This window comes from Mytilus trossulus, unplaced genomic scaffold (assembly GCF_036588685.1).
Source record: "Mytilus trossulus isolate FHL-02 unplaced genomic scaffold, PNRI_Mtr1.1.1.hap1 h1tg000457l__unscaffolded, whole genome shotgun sequence".
NCBI classification, from domain to species: Eukaryota; Metazoa; Mollusca; class Bivalvia; order Mytilida; family Mytilidae; genus Mytilus; species Mytilus trossulus.
Genome location: NW_026963370.1, coordinates 92571 through 117233, shown reverse-complemented (window position 1 = coordinate 117233; position 24663 = coordinate 92571). Strand labels below are relative to the sequence as shown.

The window sequence follows — 24663 nt, the reverse complement described above, 5'->3', positions numbered from 1 at the left end:
TACATCAACTGTCAGGTGTATACACTTTGAACCTTTAGCAGTGGACAATAGTATGTTAAAAATGTATTAATATCTGTATTTAGATTAGGAAGGATGCCATTAATTACAGTAGTTCATGCCAGCAGGTGAGTCTGTGTAAATATTTGTGTAAATGATATAAATGAGTAGGAAAAAAAAATATGTAATTTTTAAATCATGAAGTTCAAAATATTATTTTATAACTGGTATGCAATCATAACACAGCATTAAAGATCATGCGTAAATTCTAAACAAAATTCTTGAGAGTCAATACATTGAGTGCAGCTTTTCAATATATTTTGCATTAGTTGATGTTTACCTGTTCTGAAAGGAAGAGAATAGACTGTATCAGCATATCCCCCAGTTGTGTAGGCCCGAAGCTTGACATAATATTCTGTATTCTGTTTTAATGGTCCATTACAATAATGAGGATCTTTACAGTTTGTTTCACTGCCGATTACGAACGTTTTATACTCCTCTTCACCAACACTCCTCTTCTGAACACGTAAACGATCGTTACACGTAGACTCCAGTACAAAGAAGTCAGAACAATTAGACACAGCTTGATAAGCTTTGATGGATGGGTCATTCTGGTATGCCTTCCAACCAGGTAGAGTGTTGGTATTTAGATAGTCCTCATCTGTATTGGTAGCTACTATAATGGTATACTGGATTATCTCCCCATAGTCGTCAGAGAATGCATTAGTAAATCTGGCAGTAATAGTTGACGGTGTTACAGAAGAGGTCTTATCCTCTGGAGTTGTAGGGGCAGCCATGTCTGAACTAACTCCATCCTTAAGTTTGGGGTCTAAGGAAATATTAGTCAAATTTAAAATAAACATTAAAGGAGTCATGCTGATATCATGTTAATACAACTAGTAGTAGTACTCTAACATCAACATATCAGTTTGTCTTAAAATGGAAGGTTCATGCACCAATATAAGTAGAAGTATAGAAACTTTAAGCAGAACTCATTTAATCATATATAGTTATTTTAATCATTAAAGCAATTCATTCAGTAAAACATGCAACCATACAAGTTCTTAATAGTTTATTATTACATGAAGAAATGGAAGAAAGGAAAAAAAGAAGAAAAGAATTGTTAACTTACTGTATGTTCTTGTTGTTAGAAGACTGGACACTGATGGACCATTTATAATAGTCTTAGCATAAACCTGGAATAAAGTAAATAATAAAATGGTCATGTTGAGCAAAGGACAGCAAACAAAGTACATTATTTTACCTTGTCAAATGTGAGTCTGTATTTGTGACATGAATTCATACATACAATCTAACAAGGTCTTTCCAAATTAAATTTTGCAAAGAATTCCGCTCTAGCCTGTGCTAGATGCTGTCTTAAACTTGCACTGAGGTGAGTTTTTAGGCTCTGTTTAGAAGCCTCACTGAGACTTTGAGATAAACAACAGCAATAACAGTGCTGGTTGTTTGCTTTGTGTGCGTTTTCTTGCTGTGTATATACCGATTTTGTGTCATAAATGAATACCCCATAGATTTAGTTTATCTATCATCACAACCCTAGCTTGCTATCCATTTTGTGTTTCACATTATTTTCCCCTTTTGGACAATTATTTTTGGTCTTTTTTGGTAATACAGGTCATTTTCAGTATCAGTATTTTCTAAGTCCATGGCTTTTCAAATATCTAGCTTCGATTGTTCTTTATGATAGAACTGATGATGGTAAATCCAGAAAATGCCTTTTAAATGTTGACTATCTTAATTTCTATACATACCATAAATACATATTTAAGTCCTGCTGTTAAATCTTTGAGTGTGTATTCAATAGGATCACTGAAGGCTGATGTGGAGTCTACCATGATAGTTCTTACATTAGAGTCAATCACAGGCTCCTATAATATACAATTGTTTTAATTATTTTTACAGCATGAATAAGAAGTATTCTACTCGGAAAATTCTGTATTTAGTGATAACCTATAATGCTTAAAAATAAAATGTTTCATTTTTTAAGCAAATGTTAATACACGACAGAAATGCAGACCTCATATACATTTTATCTTCAGTCGACATACCAGAATTAAAAAAATATATGCATTCATTTGTTATGATTGGAAAAAAAATTTTGCTGTCTGAGAATTTCTTATAATAAAGTTTTAAGAAAATGAAAATATTGTACCAATCTGATTGACCTTCTTTACAGAAATGACAATTTTACTAATGTCAGGACATCACATATAAAAAAAGTTCTTAATTTCTTTCCCTTATCAGCCATTATATAACAATTTACCATATTATTTCTCCTTCCCCGATATTCCACAATATAAGCTGTAATAATTCCATTAGTGACCCTGGGAGCATTCCATGTAAGGACTACTTCTCTTGGCTGTGTTTCCTTAGCATGTAAATTCTGTACTACAGATGGTGCTGAAGACATCAAGATTAGAGTAAAAACAGATTATCAAAAAAATAGTACTGTAAATTCAGAAATAACTGCAAGGTTTTTATAAATGCAAAAAATGCGACAGATTTGTAAACACAATAATTTAAACTCACATTTAGAAATATTTTTTATGAATTAAACAGGATCAGTCTAAAATGACAAAATCGCCATAATAAATGCACGCAAGAATTTCTGAATTTACAGTAGTTGAAAAAGACATTTATAGTGACAGTCTGCAAATGTAGAATCTTTTAAGAATTACAACAGTTTAACTTTCTTCTTCAAACTTATTATGAAATGACTGGCATATTTTTAGAAACATCTCTTCCGAAACTCATACTATATCTTATTCCTAAATTTTAATATAACATCAAGATTTTCTTAAATTCACATTAACCATCAATGTGTACCTAAATTCATATACAAATCAAATGTGTTCTGAAATTTTTAAAACATCCATGTGTTCTTATATTTACATATAACATCTTTGTGTTCTAATATTTACATAGAACATCAATGTGTTCCTAAATTCGCATAAAACATCAATGTGTTCCTTTATTCATACATTAACATATAACATCAAAGTGTTCCCTAATTCAAATAAAACCCCAATGTGTTCTTATATTTACATATAACATCAATGTGTTCCTAAATTCACATAAAACGTCAATTTGTTCCGAAATTCACATATAACACCAAGGTGTTCCTAAATTAACATAGAAAACCTTTGTTCCTAAATTCACATAAAACATCAATATTTTCAAAAATTCACATAAAACATCAACATTTTCAAAATTTCACATAATGCATGAATATGTTCCTACCTGCTTGTGCTGTTTCTATATTCATGAAGAAAGACACATTTTTCAGACCAGCAAATGTTATGATCTGGAATTTATATTTCTGATATGGCGTCAGCTTTACAAAAGGTAGAGTTATCTTATCTTGACTGGCATCTATTGTATTACTTCCACATGGAACAGAGTTTAGAGCACAAACAATGAGGTAGCTGTCTACTCGACCTGGTGGCTTGTTAATAATCAGTGTGATCTCTGTAGCAGTGCTGATCTGTTCTACATGAGGCCTGTTAGGGGCTGAAAAGTAAAATATACAAAACTGAGTATAAAACTATCACACCGATTATTTCTAAAATAACACAGGGTAAATATAATCAAAATATAGAATTAGTTTTACAAAAAAATATGTGAATTTTTATAATTAATAATAAAATTATCAAAGTTTGATGTAAAACTTCAGCTTGAATGTCAGTCAATGTTCACTCCTGTATATTCAAATAACTGTTCCCATCCATATTATAGCACTTTATTTATAATTAAATTCTATTATAAATACAATAAAATTAAAAATGGAAATGGGGAATAGATCAAAGAGACAACAACCCAACCAAAAAGCGTAGACAACAGGCCTTTTAGAGAACACTGTCTTTTTCATAATTTTTGTACATAAACAAAATATATCTTAGCATGAATACTGTATAGCAGGCTATTTTCAAAGGTGTAAAATTTATGGATTTTCTTTAAATAAGGTATACTAAATATTTGTCAATACCTTTGCATTAGCACTTTAATATCAATTTCAACCCACGAGAATAACCCACTATACGGTATACCTCACTATAAAGCTTAAGATGAGAAACTATAATGATGTGTTTATTTTTTATTTGACTCTATAAATTTCTGAACAGTCCTTTTGGTACATGCCCAGCTGCCTACCTGTAAATATAGAGATACTCCTAATATCACTGATCTGTGTGTCACTGACTGCCAGCACCCCAACAACATACAAACTACCACCTGTCAGTCTGTCAAATGTAACCAATCTGTTTTTATCACCTCTGCTCTTCATTACAGGCGATCTTTGTGTATCATTAATAAGAGTAAATTGATAATGATCAAACTGGTTTACAACAGGTGTATACTGGATAGTAATGATATCACTTGTGGTCAAGGCCGTATTCTCTGTTAATACTGTCAAACATTCAGGCTCTGAAACAAACACAACAAATTGTGACTAAACATGACCATTGTTACAGTTATATATAGTGCAAAAGGTAAATTCTCAAATTTTACATATTTCCTAGAGTGTATTATTTTTTTAAATAAATTCAGTCTGCAAGAAGAAAGATAATCGTTATATGGTAATTGTCTTGAATATTTGGATACCGTAAATATATAAAACTAGCAAATGCAAATTTCATTAAAAATATTTTTTAGTTAGCTGTACACTATCAAAGTATTCTATTAGTTACTCAAAATTGTATGATAATTGAAAAGTTCAACAGCAGTTCAAAAACATTTTATAATTTAAACTTTATTATTGAAATAATCTATTTGTAAGAAGTATTAAAATGATTTGTGTACCTTACTTATTAAATAGACTTACTGATAGTGACATTCATAGAAGTGGCTTCTGATGTAAGGTTTCCTGTTTGACTTGTTATACTGATCTCATAGCTCTCTCCAGATTTCAGACTACTTAGGGTAACAGAAGATGTAGAATTCCCACCATCTACAGTTATCATACCCTCACTGTTACTATGGTAACCAGTGTAAGTCAATTCAAACTCCTCAATAAAAGTTGATGATTTGTTGTAGGACCAAGTCAATGTAAGAGAATCTATCAAGATGTCTGATGTAGTTATATCTTGTGGTGACAGAGGTACTGTAAGTATTAAACAATATATTTGTTATATCATGTGCAATAATGATTACTGTGTAGTCTACTTAATTAAAGTACATCTATCTATTAGGTTTGTCTTGTGAATACTTATTTTGATTCTTTATTGTACTGTATAGAACATAACTCAACTATACAAAGGGAAGCAACCCTTGATTTTTCTGTTGTGTAAAAGAAAATTTCCTTGTGTACATGATTATCTAAAATCACACAATCATAAAGGCATTTGTAAAAACATAAAATATAAATAATTTTTTGAAGAATCTAAGTTAATTCATTGAATTTCACCATACAACATTATGATACTTACAAACTTCAGCAAAGACATTTCTGGGTAAACTCATTTCTCCTATACTAACTGCAAACACAATAAACTCATATCTCTCCCCTGCAAACATTCCTTTCAAGGTTGTCTGGAGGTCACGTGTAAATGTCTGTCTCCAGAAGGATGAGAGATTTAATATTGGCCGATACCAGATATAGAAACTGTCCTGGGTACTATTGATGTTTGGTTTCCATGACAACATTACATCTTGGCCAGAAACTGATGCCTTTAATTCAGACACTGAATTGGGCTCTAGAATTAAAAAAAATATTATACACTTATATGCTTGGTTTTTTTTCATTAAAAAATAAATGAGTATAATTAAACTTGATGAAGAACTATCAATCCATCAGAATGGCATCATTTGTTAAATTATTTGCATAGTGGCATAAAAATGATAGAAGGCAAAAAATGTCAAAATTTGATGCAGCAAAATGAAGGTTTACAGTATTTTATTGAAGAATCAACTTACTTGTGGTTTTGTTCATAGTAATCCAGGAACTATAACTCTTTAGGTCATTAAACTCTTGTACAGCTCTTATATGAATTGTATACAGGGATCCAGCTGTTAGTCTCATAATATGTGACTGGTAACTTGTTTTGTCATGAAGAGCTAGCACCATAGGTAATGTGATGTTTTCTGAATCATTATTCTCTTCATACACAATCTGAAAAGATAAATAGTCTCCTATACCATTGAAACAAATACCCTTAAAAAGTGATACATGTATATCTATCAGGGAAGGCCTCACCTTCTCTCACCAATAAAAAAGACAGCCACAAAACAGTCATTAAATACTCCCTAAACATGTAAACTTTGGTATACTGTATAGGGGGTTATTTTCGCGGGGAAATTTTTGCTTATTTTCGCGGATAGAACAAAATCGCCAAAATAAATTCTGCCAATTTAAAAGTGTACATGCAAAGTGGGTCTCATTGGGGTCTAAGCATGACGCGGGATTGCTGATTTTTGGTAAGCGTGACTCGGGAAAGTCAAAATATCGTGAAAACGGGAAATGAGGTCTAGCGGGACGCGGGAAATGACAAAAAAAGGAGAATTGCTTACGTACATAGTGTAAGCGCGATACAGGAATCTGACAAAACAGTAAGCGGGATCCGTGATTGGAACCCCCCAATGAGACCCCCTGCAAAGGTATACGGCAACACATACTTGCTATAATATCAAAATGCTTACTGTTAAATTAATGTTTTAGAATCCTGTTATTTTTTTCCATTAGGATTGTGTTATACATACTTCAAAATGATGCTGTTGTAATGGTTTTGTGATGGACCAATCAATGAGCAAGCTGCTGGTATCATGTGTTGTAATGTTGATATCATCCACTGGTAAAGGATCTGTAATTATAGTATGCATACATAATATAACATATTTAATCCGTTAGTACTACAGCTTGAAAGTTGGTTTCTCACAAGGTTAAGTTATAAGTTCAGTTGTTGATGATGGTTCATGTCTGTTATTTATTTGTTTTTTAGGTATATTCATGATATACCCCCATCTTGGATTGAACTATAGCAGTTCACAATCAGTCTAGTTTTCTGTCCAAATCTGTAAATTTGTAGTCAGATGGCCAATTTTATTGGTAAGACTGTTAATTTATGTGAAGAAAACTTGCTGGTTTATTGTATTATTTAAATTTAATATCTAAACAGTTGTGTTTTAGAATATTTTTTTTAAAACTGAGTCATTTAAGGGGAGATAACTCTTTAATTAAAAATTTATACTGGACAGCTAGGGAATTATTTTTTTTTACTTGTAGCAAGAAAACAAGTTCCTTGACATCACTTTTTCCTTTTCTTTTCTTATAGCATATTATCAACTCTATCTCCTTCATCTCACAATTAATTTCAAATTCTATCTTATAGATTTCTCTAAATCCACTTTATTTGAGCTTTGGTGGATAGTTGTCTCATTGGAGATAATACCTCATCTTCTTATTTTCATATTAATATAAAAAAGAAGATGTGGTATGATTGCCAATGAGACAACTATCCACTAAAGACCAAAATGACACAAACATTATAACAACTATAGGTCACTTGGCCTTCAACAATGAGCAAAGCCCATACTGCATAGTCAGCTATAAAGGCCCCTATAAGATTTCATTTGAAAAACTCAGGATGTCTTGGCATGAAAAATAACTGAACCCACAGTCTGACAGTACAGTGTATATTGCATTACACTTATATATTGGACCCATTTAATATGATAAATTCTGATTATATTGGTATTTTAGCATAGACACATGAGACACTGTATAAAAGTAAATAAGACCTACTTGTGATGGCTGTTCTTTCAGATTTATCAATAACACTAGTCCCTGATATAAGGTAGATAGACAAGTTATATACTGTTCCTGGGTGTAATCCTGTAAAACTGTGAAATAATATCCCAGCTGATCTGTAATAAAAAAAAAAAATATTATATGATGCATTGAAATTATTATATGTCTATCTTAGAGTAAAGTGGCTCAAATAGGCAAACATATAGAATATAATATATGATAAAATTGATCTCAAACAATTTCTGTTGGCTTCTGTTCATTATAAGTTAATATTTCTATCTTCATGATAGTAGTTTTATGTATTTGTTAAGAATATGGTATTATATCAACAGTTTATTTAGAACTAAATGTTCTTGGCTTTTATCCTTATACATTTACACTTCTACGTCATATCAAGGAACTCCGGGATTCCCCATGGACTATTAGGCAGTCATTACCCAAGTTGTTATCCAGATTGGACGTCCCCAGATTGATGAGCGGCCTAATAGACGACTTATGACTCAAGCATAGAATTGTGATATTATAGGTAATGTACTACATACACATATCCCTATAAAATCATTACATATTTGTAGAACATTATTTCAGTGGTATATGATTTCCCTTTTCTTCATTTCTTTACAACTGATACATTTCTACGATAAACTGTTGAGAAGATTAATTTTCGTGGTGTTAAAATTTAGTGGTTTTGTCTCTATATAAGATTTCATGGGGATTTAATTTCATATTTTCCAATAAATGGAAGTGATATTATGTGAAGGTTAAATTTTCGTGGGTTTTTTAATTTGGTGGATATATTCTTTCTACAAAATAAACAAAATTAAATCCTCCCTGAAAATCTCTGCTTTTACAGTAATACAATATGACTAAGATGGACATACTCTTGTATTGACACTGGTGTTATACTATCTGGTGGAGTAATGGTCAGTTTAAATGCCTGGAAGGTCAAGTTCTCTGGACGTGACCAAGATATATTTATATAGTCTTCAGTTACATGGTCAACAAATAATTCTGATACTGATGTTGCATCTGTAATACACATGAAATTCAAAGGTTAAATTCAACAAAATCAGTCAATACAATATCAGCTTTATCTGGGTTTGAATTAAAAACATCTCTCTCTACATTTGTATGTTAGGTGAATACAATAAAACAGACATTCGTATTCCAATATGTATATTAATTTGTTTCCTTTCCACTCTACTCAAAAAGCTTCATATTCATGCAACTCATAAGCAGATATTTATAAGATTTGATTATGATATATCGATTTTCTAAAAATTGCTCTATTAATAATGAACCTTATATTGTGAAATCAAGGTATCAAGTTGAATGATGTATTCTTTCAATTTCTGAATGAAGTATTGTGTAGAAGTTAATGTTACCATTTTGTTAAATAGGTAGGATATCTTTGTTAATTTTATTGCATTTATCCCTTGATCTAATTATTCTAATTTGGGAAAAGTATAACATATAATGATCCATGTAAACACCTTATTATCTCACACACCTGCTTAATATTTAAAGTATGAAGAGAAACATCTCATTATATACTAATGTTAAACCTACTTGTAGTGGCTGTTATCTTGAGGGGAACACTGGTTTTTCCACCACTGTTACAAACAATAGATATCTCATAGGTCTCTCCTGGGTAGAGCTGGGTGAAGGAGTATGATGTCTAATGTTAAACTTACTTGTAGTAGCTGTTATCTTGAGGGGAACACTGGTTTCACCACCACTGTTAAAAACAATAGATATCTCATAGGTCTCTCCTGGGTGGAGCTGGGTGAAGGAGTATGATGTCTAATGTTAAACTTACTTGTAGTAGCTGTTATCTTGAGGTGAACACTGGTTTCACCACCACTGTTACAAACAATAGATATCTCAAAGGTCTCTCCTGGGTGGAGCTGGGTGAAGGAGTATGATGTCTAATGTTAAACTTACTTGTAGTAGCTGTTATCTTGAGTGGATCACTGGTTTCTCCACCACTGTTACAAACAATGGATATCTCATAGGTCTCTCCGGGGTGGAGCTGGGTGAAGGAGTAAGATGTCCCAGCTAAGGTGACAGGAGCTATGGGTAGGGTGGTGTTGGTGGTGCCATTTATACCAAGGGAGACAATACTGATAGTGTAATTCTCTACTTCTCCTACAGTCGGCTTGAACCAGTCTAAATGGATCTCACGACCTCCAATTACAGTGTGTATGATTTTAGAGGGAGGATTGGGTTCTGTGAAAAGAAAATGGTTTTATGCTACATTTTTAAACATGAAAAACTATTTATTTCATGAATATTTTAATTATTTTTCTTATTTCCACAAATCACAACAGATATGTTCCAATTGTTGTAAGGACCATCCTGTCCTCTTTTCCATGATTGATATTACAGAATGAATACTTATTACCATGTACAACTTACCATTAGCAACATGACCGGTGCCACTAGTAAAGTAAGATTTGCTATCTCTTCAAGATCACTAGTCATTAGCTTTTTATGGTATTTTAAGTGTACTTTTTTGTCTTTTTGTCAGCTTGCTTTTTTTGCCATGACATTGTTTCTCTTTGACTTGTGAGTTTTTAATGTCCCCATTAATATTTTCTTTTTTCCCACAGTCAATAAAATCCATTTTAAATATATTGCAAGCTTACTTGTATATTGTTCCACTGTGTTTGTACTATTTTTCTTCTGTCCTTTGACTGCTGTGACTGTGATAGAGTACTTTCTTCCTGGTACTAGAGAATCAAACTTTACATTTCTCTCATCAGTATTGTACTGGAGGCTGAAATAATATATATATATAAAAGTTTCTGTCCATTCCTTACTGTGCAATAAATTCACACTATTTTGAAGAAATTAACAGCTAGAAAATGCATGTGTGTAAAATTCTGGCCTTCAGCTGTTGTAACAAATGAATGATGAATTAACAGGTCATCAAAGGTCACAGCTTAATGTGTAAACAATGTAACACTTAATAATGTGCAAATAGTTAGAAATAATTACAGTGTTTACATTTAGATTCTAAAATAAAACATATGTTCAAATAACAGTTGCCAAAATCATTAATTCTATAGTGGGTGATAGAAAGAAAACTTGCTAGGGGATTTTTTCTGTTAATTTTTTTTAGTTAGAGTTTGGTATTTTTGTTATTCTCCTTTTTGTAACAAATCAGTAATGAAAACTATTTTTGTATTAATCATTTTCTTTTAACATGTTTTAAACCTTCTGGAAAGCATTTCTAAATTTACTTACATAGGTGATTGAGTCTGAGGTTCTTTGGGGGAAATGACAACTTCATAATAATCTAGCTGTCCACTCTCCACAGGTCCCCATGATATCTTCAGTGAGGTAGTTAGGATATCTTTGGTCAAAATATCTATATCTCCTGGCATGTTAGGATCTAAATAGAAAATAGAATTCAAATATCAAATGTCATACTATAGTTAAAACAAAGCATGGAGATGTCAATACAAGAATGACTTCTCAAATTAAAATTTGATATATATATTATATATTTGCATAACTTTAACACTGTATGTGTTATGAATCTCTCTTACAACCCAAAAAAAATCTGAATCTTGAATAACTAAAATTGGGAAAATGTTACTGAACTGTTTTGATTTGAATAAATCTAATTCTCATCTAAGCAATCAATTAAACCTAATAGATAATTTCTGAATTCTGTGTTATGTATTCAGGACACAAGTTTTCTGGTTTTAATTGATTTACATTTGTCATTTTGAAGCCTTTCATAGATAACTATGCTGAATCAGTTTTGCTCATTGATTGTCTGTTCCTTCAAATAATATCCCTAGATGTCAACCTTATATTGAGGTGATAAACAATCTGTTGATACAGTTCCCCATCTTTAGTAATGTGCAAAAATTAATATTAGCTTATGCATGAACCTACTTGTATAGAAAATCCTACTGAACTGGTTCCTGCTTTCTTCCCATTCAGATACAGTACCAACAGAGACATTATACTCTATCCCTGCTGACAGGTTCCCTATAGTAAATGTTGTGTGACTAGCTGGATAAGTATAGTTTCTGAAGTAGAAGTACCCATCATCAATACTAACAGAGTAATTCACAAATACTGAAGTAAATGGTGGAGTTACTGACAACTCCAGTGTAGATGTGGTACTACTGGTCTCTAGTAAACTGGTTACTGTCTCTGGCTCTGTAATGTATAAATTTAAATATATTAATATGTATAATATATAAATAATTATTTGAGGTGGAGAAATATATATAATTTGACTACATACATTGTGGATTCATTTATTTCCAAGGGTACTAATTTTCATGGATTGATGAAAATTTGCATATTCTTGGATATTGAATTTTGTTGTTTTGGCAAAGTCTGCATACATTCCTTTAGGAAATTTGTAATTCATTGAACATTAGAAGTCGTGTTTCCACAATACCCATGAAATCCATGAAAATTAGTATCCAATGAATATTAATGAATTCACAGTAATAATGAATCCACAGTACCGGTATATCAAAGCACAGTAGTGACATTGTATTTGATAAAGTAACTAGTAAAGTAACTGTAGATCAGAACGATTTTAGACATAATATACATTGGTAGAATGATGATGATGACACTTACTTGTAGAATGGAAAGCTATATCTGGGTCACTTCTTCTGTTATTCTGTACAGAGTATGCTCTGATCTCTATAGGTGTGCCAGGAATGACCCCACGGACCTCGGTCACACATGTGGACAGCAACATGGTACAGGTCAGATTCATCTCACCCTCATAGCTAAACGTGTTGTTATAAATAGCTGATAAATATACATGGTCCTGAAATAATAAAATATCTTAAAACACTGAGCAATCACAAACATTTTACATTTCCCTCCCCCACTATTCTTATGCCTATCCAACATTTGTCCAAAGAGACCCAAGGACAGTGGTTGTTGTCGGTGCTTGTACATCATGTTTATTTTGGTAATGGTTTTGCTGTAAATTAGGTAGTTAGTGTATACACATTCTTGCTTTAATTGTTTCTCATTTTTGCTTAGGTCTTTGTAAGCAAACTGTGTTTTGGGTTTTTCTTAAGATTGAAGGTCTAACAGTGTTCTTTACTTGCTTACATTGTACAACCACTATATTTTAACTCTTGTGGATACTTGTCTCATTAGAAATCATACCACATCTCCTTCTCTTTTGTATTCCGAATAGATCAGGATAAACATGATAAATGCTTAACTTGTGACAGGAGGCAGGATACAGACAATTTTTGTTTAGTTAGTGAGCTCAAAAGGAATGGATTACAGAAAATAATGTCATTTAATCATGAAATCTTATATTAATTGAAAATTTTATATAGTGCTAGTCCTGGAAAATGCATTTAAATAGATGAAAAGTACAACTGGCTATGTCTGTTAGCTTTTGTCAGATCTGATATAACAGAACCTGGACAATACCTGTCTTAAAGTCAGAAATCTAGTTGTTTGTCTCTTAATGATTTTATAGACATCAACATCTTTGTAATTTAAATAACATTTTTTTATCTAAATATACAGTGTTTCGTATATATCTTACAGAATTTCATGATTTTATAGACATCAAATATCTTTGTAATTTAAATAACATTTTTTCTATCTAAATATACAGTGTTTTTATGTCTTACAGAATTTCATGATTTTATAGACATCAAACACCCTTGTAGATTCAATATGTTTTTTATTAATGATTATACAGTGATGTGATGCATAAAAACCAATCAATATGACATCAAATATTTTAATAATAATTTCTACCCAGGTCTATATCTACCTTATGTGAAGAATAATCAATACATCACTGTTCATGATTATTATTTTTTAGTTTATTATATACCTTTGTAAATTCTATCATTACAAAAGCTACTGCTACTAATTAGGTCTCAGCTGATAATATCATGTATATTTTAATCTGGGACTCAATATAACATGCATCAAATCCTAATATTTCATACTGTCTTGCTAGATTTGTTATCTTCAATCACACATATGTAACAAAGTATTAACTCAGCAATTGAAAAAAAAGGCAAAAAATATGTTTCTAAGAAAATGAAGAAGTAGCTCTGTTTAACATCTACATCAAATTGTTGGCTTCAGGAATAAGAAAATCACAGAACTTTGCTGAATGCTACAAATATATGACTATACCAGAAGTTTATAACTTACCTGTTGGCTATTAAAGTCTTCTTTCCATGCTAACATCAATGTGTAATTATCTATAGCCATAATCCAATGTATTGTTGGTGGCAATGGTCCTATAAAATCAAAACATGTATATAATATGTGTTTGTTGCTGTTTATCATGTTTGCTTTTTGTTAATTGTTTTGTACATACATCGTCTTTAGTTTTCTTATTTTACAATTTCCATTTGAAGGCATTTTATCACTTACTATACAGTATGAGATTTGCTCATTGTTGAAGGCCATACAATGCCCTATTGTTGATAACATCTGCATCATTTGGTCTCTGGTGAAGAGTTGTCTCATTAGAACATTTTTAAAAAAGTTTACTGAAAACTAATGTGGTGTATTGATTCATGATACAAACTTGTTTACCATAAAGTTAAGTTTGGTAAAAAGGCTTTCATGCTCATGCTTTCAATGTAACAAAAAGTGTGTCCTACTGAACTTATTCTTATCAAGATATACCACTTTGTTTATGACTTATCATACTTGAATGGTCAATGATCCTTAATGCATTAGACTATTGAATTGATGAACATGTATCATGTTCAAGATGTGTATTTGTGAGAAAAAATACCAGTCATGAGAAGGTAATATTTTCTCAGACCATTTGACTCCTAATTAATCCTTACTTGTATTATCTATGATCCTGGCTGTCCCATTACTATAAACATCATTCCTTATACTATCTACAGCTATACTGTACAATAATTAACCCTTACTTGTATTATCTATGATCCTGGCTGTCCCATTACTATATACACCATTACTGATACTATCTACAGCTATACTGTACAAGGCTCCTGGATATAAACTTGTCAAATTATGAACCTCTACTGTTAGTGGGTCAGATTTATACAGTTCTGAGTTATTATTGGTTTCAGTAACCGTAACTCTGTAGGAATCCTGAGTACTCTGACTGTTTCCCTGCCAAGTAAGGTACAAGTAATCTGTACCAGCATCTGAGACAATAAGAGAGGCTGGTGGGAGAGGTTCTAAAATATAATAGAAGAAAAACTGTTCAGGAGCCTGTAATTCAGTAGTTATCGTTTGTTTATGTGGTATATATTTGTTTTTCGTTCATTTTTTTACATAAATAAGGCCATTAGTTTTCTTGTTTGAATTGTTTTACATTGTCAAATCGAGGCCTTATATAGCTTACTATGTGGTATTGGCATAGCTTATTGTTGAAGGCCGTACAGTGACCTTTAGTTGTTAATTTTTGTGTCATTTTGGTCTCTTGTGAAGAGTTGTCTCATTGGCAATCATGCCACATCTTCTTTTTTTAAATCAATTTCGATATATTAGACTTATACTTTACTGAGCTTTGTTGTACATCGTATTTTCATCCTTTTGTATGAACTTAAGAAACAATCTCTTAAAAAAAATCTACTCTTTTTTAACCTGTTTTGTCTAAAACTCTGAATGTGCTACTGATCAAAGATGATCACATTATTGTACATATTTTTTTTAAAATGTAATTATAATTCAGATCTAAGTGAGTCAGTATTAAAAAGTAACTACATACCTTATGCAAATTGATTGTTTTCATCAAATTTTACAAATATTTTTTTACAAATGTTTTACAATCCAAACATGCCATATAAACCTTAATTAATATTATTCTTAATGATAACATTGATATATATTTCAGAGTTAAAAAGAACTTACTTGTGGTTCCTGTAGACTTGAAAACTTCTGTGCCATCTTTCTTCAGCTGCAAAGTATAAGTAACACCTGGACTTAAATTATCTATCTGATATGAGGCAATATTATCTGGGGTCAGGGTATAGTCTATTTCCTGGTATGTTATGTTGTCAGGGATACCGTAACCTAGGGTATAGTTGACTCCCTCTTTTGTCTCCTCCCATGATACATCCAGGTAAGTACTTCTTGTGGAGACGTTAACTTTGATGATTTCGGCGGAAATATGGCTTAGCTGGAAAATATATTCAAATGATTTTTTGATAATTATGATATCTTATATACATGCTAAATAAGTATACAACAAAGAAAGGGACTAAGTAAAATGTGTAAAGGTTTCTTAAGGTAGAACTTAGATGGGCTTTTACATTTATAAATTTAGTTTGTTATATTAGTTCTTTCAGTTTTGTCTAAAAGACCAATTTTACTAAATTTACCCTTTTTTGTCAAAAGTGCTTTCATCATATATTATGTATATATTCAAAAAGTTATGCATTGATTGCAATTGTCCATGTTTTTTGCACCAGTCAAAATTACATCTGTGATGTCAAGACTTTTATCCTTAAAGGTATGGTGCTATCAATAGTGCTCAACGAAATCTTATATTTTAAATGGTTTAAGGTGGTACATATTTTTTAGAGAAATACGTTGTATTCTTCATTACAGTTACTTTGATTGATATGTTAGTTTTATGAACCTTCATTGAGACTAGGACTATGCTAATGTTTTTTTTCTCTTATGGAACAGTAAGATAAACATGAAGGCCATACTTTGGTCTGTAATTGTTTACTTTTTATACATTGTAATTTGGATGGAGTGTTATATCTCATTGGCCCTCATATCACATCTTCTTATTCATATATCGGACAATGAGTTAATCATGTTTATAAACCTGGAAAAAGTTCTAGATTTCCTAGATCTATATATTATAAAACATTTCATCTTTGATTGAGGTATGTCAAATGTGACTTAATTGTCAAATTTTAACTTTGAATTACATATCAAATGGGTTCCTGTTTTGCTAAGTGTTTAGTTTTCAGTGAAGTGTTTTAATAATGGGCTGTTGTTTGTCTTTATCTTTTGAGGTGCTGACCGTATGTCATAAGATCATGATTTTTTATTTCCTCCTTGGTTGTTGGTGTGTTTTTCTTTTGACCATCAGGTGCTGACCGTATGTCATAAGATCATGATTTTTTATTTCCTCCTTGGTTGTTGGTGTGTTTTTCTTTTGACCATCAGGTGCTGACCGTATGTCATTAGATCATGATTTTTTATTTCCTCCTTGGTTGTTGGTGTCTTCCCTTTTTTTTTATTGATACAATGTTTATACAAATAAACAGCTTGACAAAGTATCACAAGAGTATAAAGGTGAATCAGAACACATCAATTTTGTTTAAAATAACAAAAGGGTCACATAAATTTCAGAAAATTTGTTGTTTATGATAATTGTGATCATATACTAGTCATATTTGTACAAAATACTATAAACATGATAAAAAGATGTTTAAGTTAAATATAAAATTATCTGACATGAATGTTACAAATATATAGTCCATCCGGCATTAAAGCCTGACCACAACAATTAACCACTAATTAAGTGCCACACTTACTAATAAAGGTAATAATATCCATAATATATACATTCTTTTACACTTATCAATAAGTTAGTGTGCATAAGATCAAACTATCTGGTAGTATATCATTACGTCAAACAGGTGCCCCCAGGATATAAATAAGGAACATGGAGTCATGATTTAACTAATCAGGCAATTCATCATAAATTTTCATTACACAGTAAATATATATGGAGCATCAGTGTTTAAAAAACTTATTTGATATAACTGTCAAAACACTTTAAGGTTACTGGGCATGATTTGTGTCACAAACATAAGCTTAGTGAACAGGGATGCATAAATTCATATGCTTAAAAATGTGTAAGTCTTTGTACTTGACACATTATACATGATATACAAATATCATGCATACAAAATGTATGTATCAAACTTAGATTCATAAATAAATGAAAAATATTATGTGAGGTCCATTTTTCTTAAGTGTGTTACTGTTCTATAAACTGATCAATTATTTATTTAGTTTCTGTCTTTACTGGAGATGTAGGTGTCAATCATCGAACCTGAGAATTAATTTATTTGACAGAATACATGTGAAACTTAAATGAAGAAAACTGAAGGTCAAAACAAAATACAGTCACTGAGTGCAGGATAGACACAATAAAAAATAAAAAAAGAACATCATTTTGTTGATGGTTTTCTGTGAGGTCCATTTTTCTAAAGCTAATTAACTGCCATAATAATCTGATAACAAGTGGTCAGTTATGGACTTACAACTGATAAATTAGGCTACTGTCTTAACTGGAGATATACATGTAGGTGTCTGTTTTAACTTGAGAGTTACATGTATCTAATTTAAATATCTCAGGTAGTATATCATTATGTGAAGTTATCTAATTGACAGGTAAAAATTCATATACATTTTTAACATGTGAAACTTTTAAAATGAAGAAAACTGAAGGTCAAAACAAAATACAGTCACTGAGCGCGGAATATATTGATCATTACATAATGAAAAAAAAGTAAACATCAGTTCGTGGATTGTTTTCTATAACTTAAAAGAGGTTTTCTCTCACTAAAAAGAAGAAAAACTGATAGAATTACAAAAATGTATCTGACAAGTTCGAAAGTACCACATCAAAATGACCAAAATGATATTTAATTTCAAACAAATGGAAATAATTCTAAAACAAAATAAACTATGATGTTATTATCTTGTATGTTTGATTAAATCATATACATTATACCTAACATTCAACACACGATTGATACTGATGCCAATGATGCACTGAATGTGAAAGTGTCTGATTCTTGTTCTTCATTTTCAGTTCAGACATTTACACAGAAGCAATAATGATTTAAAAATTGTGTCAACAGAAATTTCTTGATTATATAATACTTTTCTAGTCAAAGTTAGATGATGCATTTTGTATGTACTGGTTTTCATTGTTTTTTTTGTCAATTAATATAAAAATCACTCAATGACGGCCTTAAGTTTGTATATTTATTTCTATTTTAAACTCTTAAATAAGTCATCTTTTAATACTACATGAAGTTTAAACTTGAATTAATAACCTATTAGCAAAAATCGTTTCGCACATGCCCAAAAACAGTCAAATTATTATACTGTACATGTCATGTAATTTTATCAAATTTCTATTTCCTTTTACCCTCATTAACTCTCTAATCTGAAAGATTGTCTGCCTGTTTTTAACAAGATTTTAGATTTTATCTGTCCAATCTAAAGGGTGAAAATCCTGCATCAACAAACATAACCAGACCAGGTAGGATGTGTGTAAAATACCGGTACTTTGATGTCAGTTATGACAAGTGACCAGAAACCTCATGTTCCTCAGGTAAAAATAGGATCCTCAGGAAAAATGAATTTCAGGAAGTCGAAGAGTTACAAAACAAATATGTCAATATTCACATTATAATATCATCAATATTATGTATAATGTATCAAACAAAATTTTATTAAATTTTTCAATGACACTTTTAACATATTTAGAAATTTCATAACTTACTATTAAAGTTAAAGTGTCTATCATGGCTAATGACCTTAGCATATAAGGTATACATTTTAGATTTATATTTGTGTGAAACTAAAAAGGTGTGGTGTGATTGAAAATGAAACCCCAAAGAGATAAAAGTCACAGTACAGCCTTTAAAAATGAACAAAATGTATGCCAAACTAATTTAAGTCATCTAACAAAAGTCACAGCATTATAAAATGCAAGACAAGAAAACATACAGCCTAATCGTGTCTCTGACCTTTTTTAGTCTTGTATGATTTTTAATTTTAGTTTCTTTTATATATTTCAGAGTTTAATATGATGTCCATGATCATTGATCGTTAATATACATTTTTGTTTAGGGCCAGCTGAAGCACGACTTTGGTTGCAGGAATTTGTTGCTGCATTGAAGACCCATTTGAGGACTTCAGCTCTTTGGTCTGGTTGTTGTCTCTTTGACACATCCCCATTTCCATTCTCATTTTTTATGTATTGTATATATAGGCTTGATTTTTAACAACAACCCCCCTCTACCCTGCTTATAAAGTAAACAATTCACATTCAATGATTTAGTGGGGTCAAAAGGAAGTCTTTCTGATTGCTAATGTCCATTTAAAAAAGAGCAAAACTTTTCGGAAACTTAAAGAACATAATGATGTCAGCAACTCAGCATCCAATTCAGTTCAACTTTAATTGAAAGATAACACAATCATGTGAGGAGACATTTATAATGCAACCATTTTAGTAGAAATAAATACATACATGTACAGTATATATATGTACAGTATATATATATATATATATATATCTCTCATTAAGGTTATGTAATATTTTAAATAATTTTCACTATCTATAATCTATGGCTGGTTTGTTTCTGTTTTAAATCTTTAATGAGTGGAGACAACAATAAGATATTTCTTATTAGTCTGGAAACATTTCTAATTATAATAACCATTGTTTTCTAATCAATTACAGGTAATCAGCATGCAGACAGACCATATATATATAGAACCCTTGTAATTCAAAGGAAGAATGTTTTTCTATAGATATTTTTTTTTTTTTTAAGGATTTGTCCATTTTTAAGTAAAAGTCTATCTCTTTTGAGAGTTGCACTCAAATGTTTTTAAGATTGTTTTTTACTTTTAAAACAATATTACAGACAGCTCAAGTGCGACTATAACAAAATATTTGATTTGATTTTTAATTTAATAAACACAATTAATTTACATGTACACTAAATTTTATGTTCCCACTTCCAAATAGTATATATATCTATTTTGAGAAAGTAATCATGCATGTCATGTATGCTGAAATTAAGCAACACCCAAAAGAAAATAAAAAATGCTGGTTGAATTAAAACATGTATAATAAAATTCTAGGAACTCAGTAAACTTGTGGGTGTAATTAAGAAATTCTGCATTGCTCACTAAAGATGGTAAAATAGATACATTGTGTGTAATCAAATATATTTTGATTTTTGTATGAATGGAAGGTTATATTGGGAAGTTTAATCTGAGGGATTTTATGACCATTGTCATTTCACAGATCAAAGCTTTAAGGTTATTGACCACATATTATAAACAAAATTCATGTATCATTATATTATCATGATTATATCTAAATAATACTACCAAGAATGTGGAGTGAAAACTGTTTTGTAAACCCAATTGAAAAGAACTTATGAGAAAACCTTAACAGTAGCAGTTTTTTCAGTTTATACATGTTATATGTTTTAAATTGTCATTTATAGACATGAAATTTTTAAATTGTTATTTGGATGGAGAGTTGTCTCATTGGCACTCACACCACATCTTCCTATATCTATGAAAAACTATATCCTTTGTTTATCTATTAATAGCTACACTATTATAATTATCCACTCTGTTAGTAATTATCATAGTAGTATCTCAAATTCTCAATGTATCTTGCACATGTACAAAATGTATGTCATGTATGTCCACTTAATATTGGATTTTTTTTAATCCATTTACAGCGATCATGATTTTATCAATGAGGATTCTGTTTGTGATATTCGTTGTTTCTCATTCATGTCATTTAGAAAAATGTTTTTATAAATCAAAAAAATTCAGGAACTTTAAAAATCTATAGTGTAATATTGTGAATATTGAAACAATGCATTTGAATAAAAAAATATATATGCATTGTTATATATTTTTGTAAGTTGGAATCTAAACAAATTTCTATAAAACCAAACATTAATTACATGTATTTGAGCAATTCCCATCACCTTTTAATGAAGAAAGAAATCTAATTTGCTTAAATGAATTTAGTTCTTGTACAAAATGTAACTAAAGCTCAAATAACAAGTGGTCATGGTGGTGGAAGTGAAGGAAAATACTTTGATTTGTTTGCATACAGTCATGTATATGTACATTTTTGTAAATCAAATTTGTTCCATTGAAATAACATACCAACAGTCCAAAGCTTTAACAGCGTTTCTTAACTTACATTGAATGCATTCACTGTCTAAATATCTTCTTTCCTTACCATTTACTAATATCAACAATTAATGTTTCATGAAGTCATTGAAAGTTGAAAAAATAAAATTGTTGAAGATGAAAGTGATAGATGTGAACACTCTGGCTACTACAAATGTACATGTACATTCTACAATGTAGATTCATGTTATCTCTGCCAGGGAAAGTGACCAAAAAGCAGGAAAGCTACAGTAAACAATGTATGTCCTTGCCATTCATGTTCATGTAGTCTCCCTGAGTAGCTTCATTCCTGCATGGCATGTCAGTTAACTGCTAGTAGTCTGTTGTTATCTATGTATTATTGTCATTTTGTTTATTTTCTTTGGTTACATCTTCTGACATCAGACTCTGACTTCTCTTGAACTGAATTTTAATGTGCGAATTGTTATGCGTTTACTTTTCTACATTGGTAAGAGGTATGGGGGAGGGTTGAGATCTCACAAACATGTTTAACCCCACCGCATTTTTGCGCCTGTCCCAAGTCAGGAGCCTCTGGCCTTTGTTAGTCTTGTATTATTTTAATTTTAGTTTCTTGTGTACAATTTGAAAATTAGTATGGCGTTCATTATCTCTGAACTAGCATATATTTGTTTAGGGGCCAGCTGAAGGACGCCTCCGGGTGCGGGAATTTCTCGCTACATTGAAGACCTGTTGGTGACCTTCTGCTGTTGTTTTTTTATTTGGTCGGGTTGTTGTCTCTTTGACACATTCCCCATTTCCATTCCCAATTTTATGATAACCTCATTTTGTTATTTTACTAGAATGAATGATTATGCAATTGAAGATAACAAATTAGGTGATGTTCACACGTTTTGTCACTTGAAATAGATGAATCATTATTTCTTTTTTCAATTTCAGCAGTTTACAATAAAGAATATTCAATGTGTTATACAAGATTGTACAATTACATGTGTTTCTCGAACATGTTTCCAGAATTATAATATGATTATGAAGTATTTAATCATTGTTAATTGTAAATAGTTATATTACAGCTGTTAAATTGTATGTCCTTTTGAAAAGAATAAGGGAGAAGATGGTTAAGACCAAAACTGAAAAGATACACATTAGTCCAATAAACACAGCACAGAAAATTAAATTAGTTCAGCAATACAATCATGACAATGCAGTTTCTACAAAATATAATATACCTTTCATAATTTTAAAGTGAACCAAACCAAAAAAAAAAGAAGAAACAACATTTCAGTTTGATCTAGGGGTATTGAATTGAATGAGGGTTTGGAAGGGGTCCTTCATTTATTTCTTCTTTTAATTTTTTAAACCATTTTTTTTTTTGTATTATTCTCTATCAATTCATTTATATTTCACCAATTACCTTACTTTTGTCTTTTTTCTACATTCTATATTTTTAAACCAAAAATTTAGTCATCTTTTCTCCCTTATTCTCCATGTTCTCATTCAATGCTGTACTCATATATACATATATAGATTGGATTGGAAGACACCATGTATTACATAATATTGAAAGCTTAATTTTAAAGTATGAATACTAATGTCATTGTTAGAACTCACAACAACAGGACGTGTTTAAAAGAGTTGTTGATTTCTTACCTGCAATAATACTAATAAACTCCATGTCAACATTATACACCTTTATTCTCTGTTTATGTTCCCGAATGAATTTCATCTAAACTGTAGTTTAACTATTTGATTTAAAGGCTGTAACTTCCTTTAATTCTAAATAAGTGCAGAATATGAATCACATGTTAAAGTCATGCTCTTCTTACAAAAGTTCTTTTACAATATTTGTATCCACCTCTTTTTGTTGACATCTGACCTCACCCACCTGTATACCGGAAGTTCACGTTATCGTTTCCGTTTACCTTAGGAATCGATTTTAAACTATCCATTTTTGGAGCACCGCAGTGATGCTATTTCATTTTGGATCATTTTGGTGAACGTATCCTTTCAATTATATTTTTCCTGAATTTCATGCAATCATATTATATCTGAATTTATGCAAGGACATATATGTTTATAAATATTTAATAGACCATGATAGATAGATATATTTTATCCGCATTATATTCAATAAAATTGTATGTAACTCTTTTTAAACTGATTGTAATTAATATTCGATGTTCTTAAATTTATTTTTTGTTGGGGGTTATTCCATATTTATTTTGCCAATATATTTACGGTAAGTTTCTTTTACTTTCTTGTAGCTGGCTTACTAATTTTCATTATTTATTTTGTTAACCCATTTTCATTTTCTGTACATAGTATTTGCCCAAAATATATATATATATCTATTCGGGACCCCACCCCTCCAATTTCTAGTTGTTAGTTTTCCTCCTGTGATTTAATATTCAATTTGCTGAAGGCGGTCACTACATGTATATATTATGATAGAAGTAGAACAGTAGATTGATACTTATAATGTTTGGTTATTATTATAATTTCTCAAAATATACACGGACCCAGTGAGTAAAAGACATACATGATAATTATGACTTCTACTGCAAAGGATCATAATAAAATTGAGAACGGAAACGGGGAATGTGTCAAAGAGACAATTTTCCAACCCGAAAAAGAACAGAAAACAGCCGAAGGCCACCAATATGAGTCTTCAACACAGCGAGAAATAGTATTTTCGTCTTTCTGATTTGACCATGATGTGTTCTGTTTCCCTGCTGAATCAGTGAAGAAGCGCATCTGCTTATCCTTTCTGAGACCCGGCACCATCATAGGTGTTGCTCTGTCTTTAGTTTTCTATGTAGCGTTTTGTCTACTGTTGTGTATGTTTGTCTTGTCCATTTTAGCTCGGCGTTGTCAATATAAAAAAGAAGATGTGGTATGATTGCCAATGAGACAACTGTCCACAAGAGACCAAAATGATACTAGCACTATCAACTATAGGTCAGGTTATTTTCGATTTATAAGTTTGAATGTTCCTTTGA

The 24663-nt window shown here is 30.9% G+C and overlaps 1 protein-coding gene across 3 annotated transcripts in view; it reads right to left on the bottom strand.

Moving 5' to 3' along the window:
- Positions 1–23562, bottom strand: part of LOC134702417 (tyrosine-protein phosphatase 10D-like) — a 34977-nt gene extending 11415 nt beyond the window's left edge. For 2 of the 3 annotated variants that reach the window (XM_063563322.1, XM_063563323.1), the window contains exons 1-21: positions 23315–23562; positions 15629–15896; positions 14680–14952; positions 13940–14028; positions 12374–12569; positions 11669–11938; positions 11009–11156; positions 10408–10538; positions 9704–9988; positions 8641–8788; positions 7754–7875; positions 6712–6812; positions 5929–6124; positions 5442–5708; positions 4838–5116; positions 4168–4440; positions 3259–3528; positions 2282–2418; positions 1770–1886; positions 1130–1193; positions 338–826 (exon numbers count right to left, since the gene is read on the bottom strand). In XM_063563322.1, coding sequence (XP_063419392.1) covers positions 338–826; positions 1130–1193; positions 1770–1886; positions 2282–2418; positions 3259–3528; positions 4168–4440; positions 4838–5116; positions 5442–5708; positions 5929–6124; positions 6712–6812; positions 7754–7875; positions 8641–8788; positions 9704–9988; positions 10408–10538; positions 11009–11156; positions 11669–11938; positions 12374–12569; positions 13940–14028; positions 14680–14952; positions 15629–15896; positions 23315–23347 — 4156 coding nt within the window. In that variant the 5' untranslated portion in view covers positions 23348–23562. The remainder of the gene's footprint in view (positions 1–337; positions 827–1129; positions 1194–1769; positions 1887–2281; positions 2419–3258; positions 3529–4167; positions 4441–4837; positions 5117–5441; positions 5709–5928; positions 6125–6711; positions 6813–7753; positions 7876–8640; positions 8789–9703; positions 9989–10407; positions 10539–11008; positions 11157–11668; positions 11939–12373; positions 12570–13939; positions 14029–14679; positions 14953–15628; positions 15897–23314) is intronic. The other variant, XM_063563324.1, reaches the window with a different exon arrangement.
- Positions 23563–24663: the final 1101 nt, after the last annotated feature.